At 45.0% G+C, this 13,022-nt stretch overlaps 1 protein-coding gene across 1 annotated transcript; it reads left to right on the forward strand.

Annotated features, from left to right (window-relative positions):
• The first annotated feature begins 1,419 nt into the window (after nt 1-1,419).
• Nucleotides 1,420-11,694, forward strand: htra3b (HtrA serine peptidase 3b). The gene is made up of 10 exons (XM_079758406.1): nt 1,420-2,177; nt 6,136-6,235; nt 6,429-6,561; nt 7,033-7,122; nt 8,989-9,183; nt 9,388-9,420; nt 9,571-9,685; nt 9,867-9,924; nt 10,138-10,233; nt 10,579-11,694. The coding sequence occupies exons 1-10, from the start codon at nt 1,754-1,756 to the stop codon at nt 10,745-10,747; spliced, it is 1,413 nt and encodes a 470-aa protein (XP_079614532.1). The 5' UTR covers nt 1,420-1,753; the 3' UTR covers nt 10,748-11,694.
• Nucleotides 11,695-13,022: the final 1,328 nt, after the last annotated feature.

Here is a 13,022-nt window from a genome sequence, read left to right on the forward strand (position 1 = left end):
AAAGAGTCACATCTTTGAATGGAGAAAAACGGAACGGGTCACTGCAGAAACCAAACATTAACTACAGCCTGCAATGATAGATGAGGATGTGGAACCAAGTGGAGGGAGAGAGAGAGACCGAGAGAGGGCGAGAGGGAGTGGGAGAGAGAGAGATAGAGAGAGGGAGAGCGAGAGATTGAGAGTTGTTTTCCAGATGGAAGGGTAGAGATGGATTGAGCTAGATGGTAAAAATGCAGCAGACCGTAATAAATTGGATACCGTTTTGTGGTTTTTGGCTCCCTGATGATCTCAACAAATTCTCACCAGATTGAGGAAAAATATTTGCGTGTGTGTGGGTCCATTTTTGCGCAATTTATGTATATATGACAGCTCAATGATGTATGCACTGTTGATATGTATTACTTCTCCACAATTTCAACACCCTAAACCTGAAATGACCACAAATTATTTTCAATTTACTCCTCTGCGTCAAACTATTCCTAATAACTCTGCTTCTATTTTTCTATTTTGTTCACGGTTAATGCACACAATCTTCCGCTTCATTATATTGTGTTATATTGTGACAGTGGCCACTTAGTCTTTTTTATCTACAGAGAAACACTTGCAATATTTGAATATATTTCATGAAGTAGGCCTTTTAACTCACAATAAAAAGATCCCTAACTTTCACGCCTTTACGTACGGTTTTCAAAGAGATCGGATCCAAACACACCATTCTCTTAACTTCTTAAAATATGCACGCTTCAAAACGTTGAGGACTATTGCGTAACGTCTGACCACAGTACAAATATTGCAAACTGCCGTCTCGGTCCATTAACCCCAGGACAATAACTCTTGTGTCTCCTTCAACTGTAACCAGTGATTGACGACGCTATTGAAAATATACAGTTCCACGGTAGGGTGAAATACTCGACATGACATCCCCCCCAAAACCTTTTTATGGCTACACAAACCTGGGCTGCCTTTCATCCGTGGTAGACACAGACACAGCCCAGCTAACACACACGTGTGTGTGTGTGTGTGTGTGTGTGTGTGTGTGTGTGTGTGTGTGTGCGTGTTTGTGTGTGTGTGTGTGAGTGTGTGTGCGCTTGTGTGCCAGCCAACGGCAGCTGCAAAGGTCTGGTCATTGTACATGGCCCCTTAAAAGGTGACTGAACATATGATGGAATCCCCAAAAGGAAAAAGAAAAATACTTAATGTTTTTAAAAGAAACAGCACGAGTCACGTGGTCAGCCTCGCTGCGCATCTGATTTGCTGAAAGAGTCACCGCTTCGTTACGCGCAATAAAGGTTTTTTTCGATCATGACGGTGGACCGCACCACAGTTGGTTAACGCAGCTCTCTCCTCCTCTAGCCGGGCCGATGGGCAAGACCAAAAGAGACTTCTTCAACTAAGGAGGAAAGGAAAGAAAGTATACTTCGTCTGCTGTCGATGTGCAACGCGGAGCTTTGAGAGACTTTGCCCACAACCTCAATTTTTGTGAATTTCATCTTTGTTTACATCTTTGAAGTGCAAGACAGCTTCGGGTTGGCTCTTCTCATGGCGATGTGCATGCGATGGAAACGGGTACATGCCATATTTCTGGACTAGACTCGCGAAAGTGATGCGTAAGAGTGTGGACCGCTGCGGGTTCGCCTTCTCCAAACTGGCGCTCAACTGGCACGACTGCAACCTTTAAGTCATCTTTTCTCCACTTTGCATCCCCTTCTCACTTCAATCGAACTTTATTCAAACACTTAACAAACACACCAACATGCAGGTACTACTGTTCGCCACCGTGCTCCTTCACCTCGAACCCTTTGCCAACGCGGAACTCAAAGCGAGCAAGTGCCCGGCGCGCTGCGACGTCTCCAGCTGTCCGAGCCCCAGCTGCCCCAGCGGGTACGTCCCGGACCGCTGCAACTGCTGCCTGGCGTGCGCCCAGGCTGAGGGCGAGCCGTGCAGCCGCAAAGACGAGCTGCCCTGCGGGGAAGGGCTGGAGTGCAAGCACCCGGCGGGCAAACGGCTGTTCCCCCTAAAGGGCGTCTGTCAGTGCAGACAGGGCCACAAGATTTGCGGCACCGATGGGAAGACCTACGGGAACTCGTGCCAGCAGAAGGCGGCGAGCAGGGAGGCCCTGCAGAAGGGACGTCCCGCTATCGAACAGGCGCACAAGGGACCGTGCGAGAGCAGCACCGGTAAGATATGCGATGCGTAAAAGACGCAGTGAATCAGCCCAAAAAGCTGTAAATTGTAAAGTGTAGTACAACAGCATATCTCAGTAGTTACGTGGTCAAGATAAACGTGTCTGAATACCTAAGAGACGTTTACCACGCCTAATAAACAACTTTTAATGGAATTGGTGCAGCTTTATCAGCCTATAAATAAAGCACGTGTAAATCCGTGGTATGCAGAGTGGTGATGTTTTCCCATGCCATTTCGGGTGACCTGCAGGCTATGATTCATTGAGACATTCAACAATTACAATCAAAACATGGGGCAAAATTTAGTTACCGTAAAAGGATAAAACTAAATTGACTATTATAATGTTTTCCCATGTGAATAACCAAACATATCCAAATTGATACTCACAAGAAAGTCAACCCCACGGAACACACACAGTTACAGTCACAGTCACACACACACACACGCACGCACACCCACCCACACACACACACACACACGCACACACACGCATGTCCTTATCCGTTTTATGCACGTAATGCCGGGGACTTTTATTTGATGTACTTCCTCCGACCAGGTGTTAGGAGACCTCATTTAACTTTTACAACGTTCTCCCGTTCAAACGATAACGAGTTGACCTCGCCACTGCAGCTATACCATTGGTCACATTTGTATGCCACGAGTTTCAATACATTGTTATGTAAGTGTGTGATCATTTGATTTGAAACAGTTTGTCAAGGATTATAGTCCTCAGCCAGCATAATGTGACTCACATCAATCTATTGTAGAGCCCCACAATAGTTATTCAGCCTTATGCACACATACTCATATACACACTCTCACACAAACACACACACACACACACACACAGACATGCACACACAGACATGCACACACAAACGCACGTATGCACAAACACAGACACACATACACACACACACACACACACACACACACACACACACACACACACACACACACACACACACACACACACACACACACACACACTCCATCATTCAGAGACAGTGCTCTTCCATCCCGAACCCAGAAAGGGGGGGCTGGGGGGGTGTTCTGAGTTCAACGTCACTCCTCCCCAGTTTCCCCTTGTGTTTATTAGCTTAGCTTGTAAATGCAGAGTATAACAGATGCTTGTCAAAGAAAGAAAAAAACGTTTTAAGACCCAGCATGACAGGGTAGGGTAGCTTCTCACCACCTCAATCAGACAAACTACCGTTTAGAAACGTTTCGGTGTACATTTCCACCGATCGATTATAGAGGAGGGAAAAGTATTTGCAGATCGGTGGTTTATTCCACAGCCCGCTAAACACCAGCCTCGGTTTGGAGTGGTTCCTACATTTGAGGTCTGGGATACGTTTCTTGAAAAGGGGAAGGTTTAAGGTGGTACATATGCTAGCAGGGTTGAGATTTAGGGCATTGCCATTCAGTTGATGCAGTGTTAGACTTTTCATGTGCAACAGACTGCACATTTTACAAAGAGTATTGTCGTTAATGTTACAAAGTGTATTGACAAAGAGTATTCATAACTTTAAGGCGTAATCGAAAGTGTCGGTTTCGTTATAACTGTAGCTCAAAAATGTAATTAGAGGTTTACCGCTAGGTTAACCTGCCAAATCATTAGCATTTCTATATCTTTAACACGTTTGGGTTGTGTGCCTGTGTGAACATCACCACTCAGACTAAACGGAAGGATAAACAAGGCCTCCTAACATGGTGATGCTAACCGCTAAAACCCCGACTGTGAATACACAAACACTCAACGCACAACAACGTGTGTGTGTGTGTGTGTGTGAGAGAGTCATCATTGATTCCCCATGGAGTGTTTTAAACTCAGGAAGCAGGAAGTCCCTGCAGCCCAAGTGTTGTGGAAGTCTGTACTTACACTTTACTTTGATCATAAACTCTATATCTGGGCACACACATGCCACGCACAAACATACGGCACACACACACGCCACACACACACACACCACACAAACATACACCACACACGCCATGCACAAACATATGCTACACACACAGGCAACAACAAACACCCCCCCAACAAACACCCACAAAAGCATATGCCATACGCACACGCCACACACAAACACACCCCACAAACAAACCACACACACACACACACACACACACCACACACAAACATCAACACACATAAACTTTTGCCCTTCTGTGGAAATCAGAGTGTTTATAATTATTTATAAACCCTTTTCGCCCTAATTCCTACTTTGTGTATTCATGATGCCCAATAGAGATTGCAGCAGATTTGACGATAATGCTCCAAATCGGCCAGTCCCTGGAGGAATTGTGTTTTTCTTCTTTTTTCTGAGCTTTTCTTTGACCCTCTTGCATCCTCCGTTTGCAACCTCATCTCACTCATCGCCGCTTTCATACGATCTCACACATATCATTATTTCACCGTCATTATTCCCCGGAAAAAAGTCCCGGTAATTACTGGGACAAATTTGAACAAACCAGCTCTACTTCTCTTCTTTGTGGGTCATTCCTACCAACTGAGTAGGCGTTTATCTTTGATCTCAAAAATAAACCAGGCATTTTCCTAGATATTCCGAAGCCGAAACCAAGCAGTTTTGACAACTGGTCGACCGGTATACCGCTGTTGCGGTTTAGTTTTCCGGGCAGACAGCCAAGACCACTGCATCTAATAGATGACTGGATAGAAAAGGTCCTGAGCTGGCGTTTTTAGTGATCCAAGAGCTTAGTGGTAATGAAGCAGAGAGACAATGGTGTAAGTAATTTGGTTTTCTGGTTAAGTGACTGTAACTGAACTGTTTGCGTAATCGCTTATTGTTCAGTCCTCTAAAACGTGTTTAAAAAAACGATGACGTTTCAAGACTAAGAATAAACATTAAACACATCAATGCTAGAACAGGGGCACTTAGTAGTTGGAAATATCTCTGGACACATCGGTCTCAATGGGTCTTAAATCAATGTGTTGCATGAAAACCTGGCACTCCTTCTGCAAATGGACGCTTTCATGAGGACCTCGGCACGTTTTGGAAGCAGATGTTTCCATATTCCCACTTTTTCTACCTAGACAGATACGTAATAAAAGCCATGCGGTTGGAACTGAATCTCTGACTTTCTCAGACCAGTCTACTTGTAGAGTTGCAATGGAAATGGTCATCACTGTCTCTAGGAAATGTACCAGCTGGGTCTAAAAACAGTATGGGCTGTGGTTCCAGGGCCACTTATCCTAATTTCGTAATGTTTGCATCATTACTCACACACCCACACACATACATAAGCAAGCACACACACATACTTACGTACACAAACATGCACACACACACACAGGTAGGTATTTCGAGAGGGAGCTTAGGTTTTTTTCAGTATTGCCAATTAACTTTTCTCTAAATAAATGTCAGATATCATTACAAAATGTTCAAGTCATATTGCTCAGACCACAGGTTATGTAGCATGTTCAATGTTTTGTCCAAACCTCCATGGAATTGAATTGGGTCGGCTTAGCTTAGAAGGTAGAGCAGTATTCTTGTAACCGAAAGGTTCCTAGTTCGATCCCCAGCTCCTCCTAGCGAGTGTTGAGGTGTCCCTGAGCAAGACACTTAACCCTAACTGCTCCTGACGAGCTGGCTGTCACCTTGCATGGTTGACTCTGCCGTTGGTGTGTCAATGTGTGTATTAACCGATGTAAGTCGCTTTGGATAAAAGCGTCTGCTAAATGCCCTAATTGTAATTGAGTTGCCCCTGAGCAAGGCACCTAACCCTAACTGCTCCCGACGAGCTGGCTGTAGCCTTGCATGGCTGACGCCACCGTCGGTGTGTGAATGGGTGAATGTTAGGCAATATTGTAAAGCGCTTTAAGTGGCCACTGGTTACAAAAAAGCGCTACATAAATGCAGTCCTTTTACCATTTTGACTTGAGTCTTAAAGTGCCATTCAAATGCGGTATTCTTCCTGCCAGTATAGGTGTATCCCATCCTACCAGTCCCCGCTACAAGTTCAACTTCATCGCCGACGTGGTGGAGAAGATAGCGCCGGCCGTCGTCCACATTGAGCTTTTCCTCAGGTACAGACCCGTTTCAATGACACCTGAGCATGCATTATTACGCACTATATCTTTCATCTATCTATCTATATCTACGTTATTTTCACTACATCACCGTGCCATATCAAATACAAATGATATGGCACGGTGATGTACCTTCATTGAGCCTTGTAACTTGACCCCTGACCTCACCCCCACGACGTCTCCCCCCCAGGCATCCCCTGTTCGGCCGTAACGTCCCCCTGTCCAGCGGGTCTGGGTTTGTGATGTCTGACACGGGCCTCATCGTGACCAACGCTCACGTAGTCTCCAGTTCTTCTGCTCTGTCTGGACAGCAGCAGCTCAAGGTACGGGCTGTTTGCTGCCTGTGGCAGCCATCTTGGTTCTAAAAACTTGCTGTTTCAGGGCATGGTTGAATCTTTGGAACCAAGATGGTTGCTAGGTGAATAAGGCACGTGAGTAAACAATCATCAACAGCAAATCGGATACGCAGTAACCAATGTGTTCCTCTCTATTCAACACATGAGAGGGAAAAAGTTAAACATACACAGTGATCAGTTATCAGAGCCATATAACGTATTTAAGCTGGGTCAAAAGGTTAATCACAGTTTTGTTGAAACACTCCAAATGTGTAGCTATTTTACGTTAACGTTTAATCCTTTATCTGGAGAGACTTGCAATTGAGACTGAAAACCATCAAAGCATGTACTGTAGTTCACTGAACATTGCAAGTGTGTCGATAGAGCCCCAAAACAACGGTCAACTGTAAGTTTGTGAGACGTTTGACGTTTCCTTTTCCTGTTATTCTTCTCATCAAGGTCCAGATGTGCGACGGCGATGTGTACGATGCGAATATCAAAGACATCGACAAAAAGTCGGACATCGCTACGATCAAAATAAACCCATCGGTGAGCTGAGACGCTGTTGTCATGTCGTGGGACGGAGTAGATCTCTGCACTGCCAGATCGGGTGACTTCATTTAAAGTGCAACACGCTTTTCCATAAAATGACTCTATGACACAGAGGTCCCTATGAAGTCTGTGTAGGCTGACCAGTGTGGGAGGAAAACCTCTTTAAATAGTTTCAGGAAGGAAGTTAGGTGGAGATGGAAGAGTCAAGGACAGAGGTATACGGTTTTAGGCAGGGATTCACAGTTTTGTTGGTTTTTCTCTTGTGTAAAATCATAGTTTTTATGTGCACAATGTAAAGTAAGTTTAGCATGTGGGAGACAGAGCAATTATGGTTCTGGTGGCCAGACACACACCCACCATATATGTTTTTATAAATCCAAAATGTATGATTAGACTGCATAGATTCATAAAGCAGAAAATGTGAGCTGTTCCAACAGCTCAAGGGTTTAAAACCTTGGCAGCAAGATCATTGGTATGAGTGTTGTAATTTTCTGCTTTGATACCAAATAAAACGATAAAACCGTTAATCCGAAACAGAATCTGAAAAGCCAAAAGATGGAGAAAACCAGGGCACTGCTGGCAGATAAACTTGAATCATTTGATTCACGACTAGTTTAAAACTTTCTCAAGTTCAACCCACTGCTAGCAAATAAAGGGGGTGATGTAGTCATCATTGATGTGTTTTTCTGTGTTATTGCAGTACGATTGTCTGTATTTTCAAACAGTGGAAAGGGTCGCCGTCAGGACCGAGAGTGTTAGTGTCTAGCGCTGCTACGTTTCCATGTTTTTTTGTCTTCGCCTGTCTCCCTGACACATTTAGCTCGGGGGATCCTCCTGGGTGTAGCTGTCAAAACATGCCAACTCGACCTCGGCAGAGGGGATTCGTCCTTTTTTTCCTCAAATGTGGCGTATTTCACCCCAGGTTTGACCGTGGACGGCCATTTATTTACATTATGTGTCACGCTGCCGGCTGTGTTAATAAGGCGTGGTAACTGCAGGACGCAGTTACAACCCGACGGAAGAATCCCAGGAATGGTCCGATGGTCCATGTGTGCGCTCCGCTCCACATATATGGGGGGGGGGGGTTTCAGAGCACAGGCGGGATACCTAAAGCCTTTCTGACAGACCGTATTCCCTGTAGGAGCGGGAGGAATGAGTTGCGGATTATCCAGCCGGCAACAACAGGGAAAATAGTCCACCTATGAAGAATGTACCGAACAGACGCCTCCTGTTTTCCTCATTCTCTCCTCCTCGGGTCACCTGCCTTCCGAGCATGTGTTTTAACTTAGCTACATCACTCTCTTGCCTCGCACCGCAGAACTCCCTTCCCCCCCCCCCGTGTTCTTCCCTGATCACTCGCCTGCAGGGCTCGAGAAGCTGAACTCAAACTGGTGCAATAGCATCCAGCTGCAGCCCCGGAGCCGGGGCCTGTGGTGTGGCAGAAAAAAAACGTATATTGAAAAACTATACTGGGGCAGCTAGGGGCCGACTGTGACGCAAAACGTTGAAAAAAGCCCCAAAAAACCCGATGGTTACAATGAGTGCGGAGGGGATGCCACTAGCCCTGCACGCTATTGGCAGTTGCCGTCGTCTGGCACTGGTTCAAGCCAAGCAGGGAGATTTAAGTAGTTTTGAGCATGATTTGAGTTCAAAATGTTTCAAGCGTGTAACTGTGACTTTGTCACAGTTATGCCTTTGACAGTTACAGTCAAAGGCAAATACAGGGGACAAACACAGAGCCGTTCAACACACATACAAACACACACAAACAGACACACATGAACACAAACACACACACACACACACACACACGCAATACATCCATTCAATAATCGCCATCTCTTCTGCGCTGTTGTGTATCAGAAAAGGTTGCCGGTGCTATCGCTGGGCCACAGTGCTGACCTGCGGCCAGGGGAGTTTGTGGTCGCCATCGGCAGCCCCTTCGCCCTCCAGAACACCGTTACCACAGGGATAGTGAGCACCGCCCAGAGGGACGGCAAGGAGCTGGGCATCAGAGACTCTGACATGGACTACATACAGACCGACGCCATCATCAATGTGAGACACACTCGCTTTCTCGCTCTCTCGCTCTGTCGCTCTCTCTCTCTAATATTCATTCAATAATACATTTCATACATAATACATTCTTAGTTTTCATTGTTGTTAAAGAAAAAAAGAATTATATTTGTGTTTGCGTATATAGCCATACATAACACTAATATAAAATATAATATTATTTTGTTTTGTTTATTTCTTTGGTAGTACGGAAATTCAGGAGGGCCTTTGGTCAACTTGGTGAGTATTTTGAAGTAATTTAACTGTGTGCTCATGTTTTATCCAAACAACAATTCTCCTAATGGGAACCCAATCTTCCCAATACTAGTCGATGGTACTCTGATCGTTGTTTGTTTCGGTCTGTTTTTTGGGGGGGCTTTTATTTTGAAGGATGGCGAGGTCATTGGGATCAACACCCTGAAGGTGGCGGCGGGAATCTCCTTCGCCATCCCCTCCGACCGAATCACCCGCTTCCTCAATGAGTCGGTGGACAAGCACAGCAAAGGTGAGGACAGACAGACAGACAGACAGACAGACAGACAGACAGACAGACAGACAGATCAGCACTGTGACTGCATTTTAGATGGATCGATAAGAACAATGTCAAACGATTTCCCCTGGATTTTCCCCTTTCCCCTGTGTACTGTATGTCAACGCCTCCCTAAATAATGTCCTTTCTATCTCAGAGGTCCGATCCATCAAGAAGCGCTTCATCGGAATTCGGATGCTGACCATAACACCCACGTAAGGGAAGCCACTCAGGACATTTGGGGCTTTTATATGCACCCAATTATTTTAATTGCTTTCTGAAAAAAAAAAAAAACGAATTTAGTTTTTGTATTTTGTGTGTCTGTGTGTGTGCGTGTGTATGTGTCTGTGTGCGCGTGTATGTGCATGTGTGTCTGTGTTTGTATGTGCGTGTGTGTGTTTGCGTGTGTGTGTGTGCGCACACATCAGGCTGGTGGAGGAGCTGAAGCAGCAGAACCCTGACTTCCCCCAGGTGCCCAAAGGGATTTATGTCCATGAGGTCGTCCCTCAATCCCCCGCACAGAAGTACGTGGTCCTTCCTTTGCTGTGATTGGCTCAGCCCCTGGTTGAGGGAGCAGTTAGCAGCCGTATTGTAAAACATAACATCACCCCAGAGTCACATGACCTGAATGCTTAATATGACTAATGAGACACCATAGCGAATCGTACCAATGTAATCAAATCCACTCCGAAACAATCCTCTCTCTCTCTCTCTCTCTCTCTCTCTCTCTCTCTCTCTCTCTCTCTCTCTCTCTCTCTCTCTCTCTCTCTCTCTCTCTCTCTCTCTCTCTCTCTCTCTCTCTCTCTCTCTCTCTCTCTCTCTCTCTCTCTCTCTCTCTCTCTCTCTCTCTCTCTCTCTCTCTCTCTCAGGGGCGGTATCCGGGACGGCGACATCATTGTGAAGCTGAACGGCCGTCCGCTGCTGACCACGGCCGACCTGCAGGGGGCTCTGCTCGAGGAGTCGGCCCTCCTGCTTGAGGTCCGCCGGGGCAACGACGACCTGCTCTTCAACATCGAGCCCGACGTCATCATGCAGTAGCTGTCGCCGGTCGCACCGTCGCCGCGGAGACGCCCAAGTCCGAGACGGCGGCCATCTTTGTTCTGAAGGCTCAGTTACGGTTCCACGCCGATGCAACGCAAGGGGGTTTACGGACCCCTTACGTCCCTGCGGACCCTCCTTGCGTCCACCGCAAGGGCCTGACGTGCGCTTCCCTAAAGTGTTAACCTTGCGTCGCGGCAACGCAGCAGCAAGGGCTGTGATTGGTCCGCTCACTAAAACCCGACGCAGAACCAAAACAGGTTCAGGACTGCGTCGAAGCGTCTGCGTGGTCCTCGCGTTGCGTCAACGTGGAACCCTAATCAGCCCTTTAGACGACCCACTGGACCTAAGAAACGGGTCCAACGCCAATGTTTAACAAAAAAACACGAGAACCGAGGTGCTGAAATGCTTTGGTTTTACGATAAATGACGATTTTTATCCCGAGGGAACTTTTCGTGGAAGAAAGAAGGAGTATGTTTATAAAAAAAAAAAAAAATGCTGTAAAACGTCAAGATAAAGATCACAAATGGTTCCAAAAGCCAAGAAGAACAAATAAGATATAGTGTTATGCAGTATGGTTTGGGTGGTGACAGTCTTGAGCATGGTTAAAATATCATTATAAATGTGTGACGAGTTATTTAGAAGTCTGTTTTTTATTATGTGTCTTATTCGCTCATGCAAGTTTGACTTCGACCCACCCGACAAAAAGAGGAGTTCAACATTATAATCTCTTTTCCTGCCCGATGTGAGCTACATTTTAAAGCTCCCAACACTGTTATGCTGTTATCGTTTCATATGCCAACATGAAAACCTAAATCGATTTATCACTCACTACTGCTGGAGTATGTTTGTCTTGTTGTTTGTGTGTCTTGGACTTGTGCTTCTAGCACAAAAAGATTATACACTCAAACTGTCAAATGTTTTGTCATACTTTTGCTTTTTTAAATAAAAACATTTTTAATAAATTTGGTCTCCAGAAGAAAGTCTTGTAACATCCTGACATACGCATAATGTTAGCCATAGTCCTGAGTTTTTATATCTAGGACCCAAAGATTCAACGGAGAGGGTATACATTCAACCATTCATGAATGTATTTTTGGAGTTCAGTCCAAACTAAATAACAGCAACATAGCCACTCAATGTGTTTCCTCTATAACTACACTCGGTTATAGACACATTATAAGTCCATACTGTAAGTATCCTACAGAGATTTGTACAAGACAGCTTTTGAGCGTTTTGGTCGCCAGTAACGATGACCTACAATATATATTCTGTCAAGACTTGTGTTGGCCAGGATCCCATGATGCAACAGTGCGGAGAGACCCAGCTCTAGAAATGCGCACCAGAGTATAGAAATGTAGAAGATAGATGCTGAAATGTATGTTTTTGATTCATAGGTTTTGGCATACTTTATTTTGGTTTCAGATTTATGTAAAAAGTATGAGGTATAGAGGTAAAAAGGTCTTGGAAGAAGCCAGTGGAATGCCTGAGTCAGCTGAGCAGTTAACTCTGCCATGGGCTCCCTGACCAAAATACTTATATTCCCCCTCTGAGCTCTTAGAAAGAGGCCAAGAACAGATGTATTCATGCTCTATATAGGACAAATTCCAAATAGCATTGGGAAAAAAGACCAAAATCTCCCATTATTAACCATGAGACTATTACAATTTAACGTATGTAAGACATATTTGAGATGAACTGATGGAGAATAGACTAGCATATTCGGTGTGTCTGTGTAAACCAGACTTTATTTCATGTGTCTAATGGAACTCAAATGGAAAACGTAAATGGCCCAAGATGGAAACTTTCTCAATATGCGGAAATTGTAACCTACTACACTTGTTTTGCTTTATTTTGTCTTTTCATAATCCAGTATTTATTCCTATGTAAGCATTTTATGGAACCTATTTTTTTACCCAGATTTGACTGATGCCTCAATTCATCTGTCATCATTTACAGAGAAGGATTAAGGCTACATCATTTTTTATGAATATGATTTCCTCATGTGCAGAATATGATTTCCTCATGTGCAGAGATAAGACAAAGAGAGTGTGTGTGTGCATTTGCGTGTTTGTGTGCGTGCGTGCGTTTGTGTTCGTGTGCGTGTGAAGTCATCACCACGTGCACTGATACACTGATATTGCGTTAAGCTCAGCCCATATGGATTTCAACATGGGGATTCAAAACTCCGGGTAACACAATATTCTCTCCTTATTTGGTGGCGGAGGCTCTGCGCCCTACTGTAAACTCCGCCACAGTATTTATCGCACATTTA

This window comes from Pollachius pollachius (genome assembly GCF_949987615.1).
Source record: "Pollachius pollachius genome assembly, chromosome: 20".
Taxonomy (NCBI): domain Eukaryota; kingdom Metazoa; phylum Chordata; class Actinopteri; order Gadiformes; family Gadidae; genus Pollachius; species Pollachius pollachius.

Excerpts from the sequence above, each read along its gene's own strand:
- htra3b (XM_079758406.1), top strand. The coding sequence starts at position 1,754 with ATGCAGGTACTACTGTTCGCCACCGTGCTCCTTCACCTCGAACCCTTT. Across the intron at positions 2,178-6,135 it reads ACCGTGCGAGAGCAGCACCG|GTGTATCCCATCCTACCAGT; the intron begins GTAAGATATGCG and ends CTGCCAGTATAG. Across the intron at positions 9,925-10,137 it reads ATGCTGACCATAACACCCAC|GCTGGTGGAGGAGCTGAAGC; the intron begins GTAAGGGAAGCC and ends CGCACACATCAG.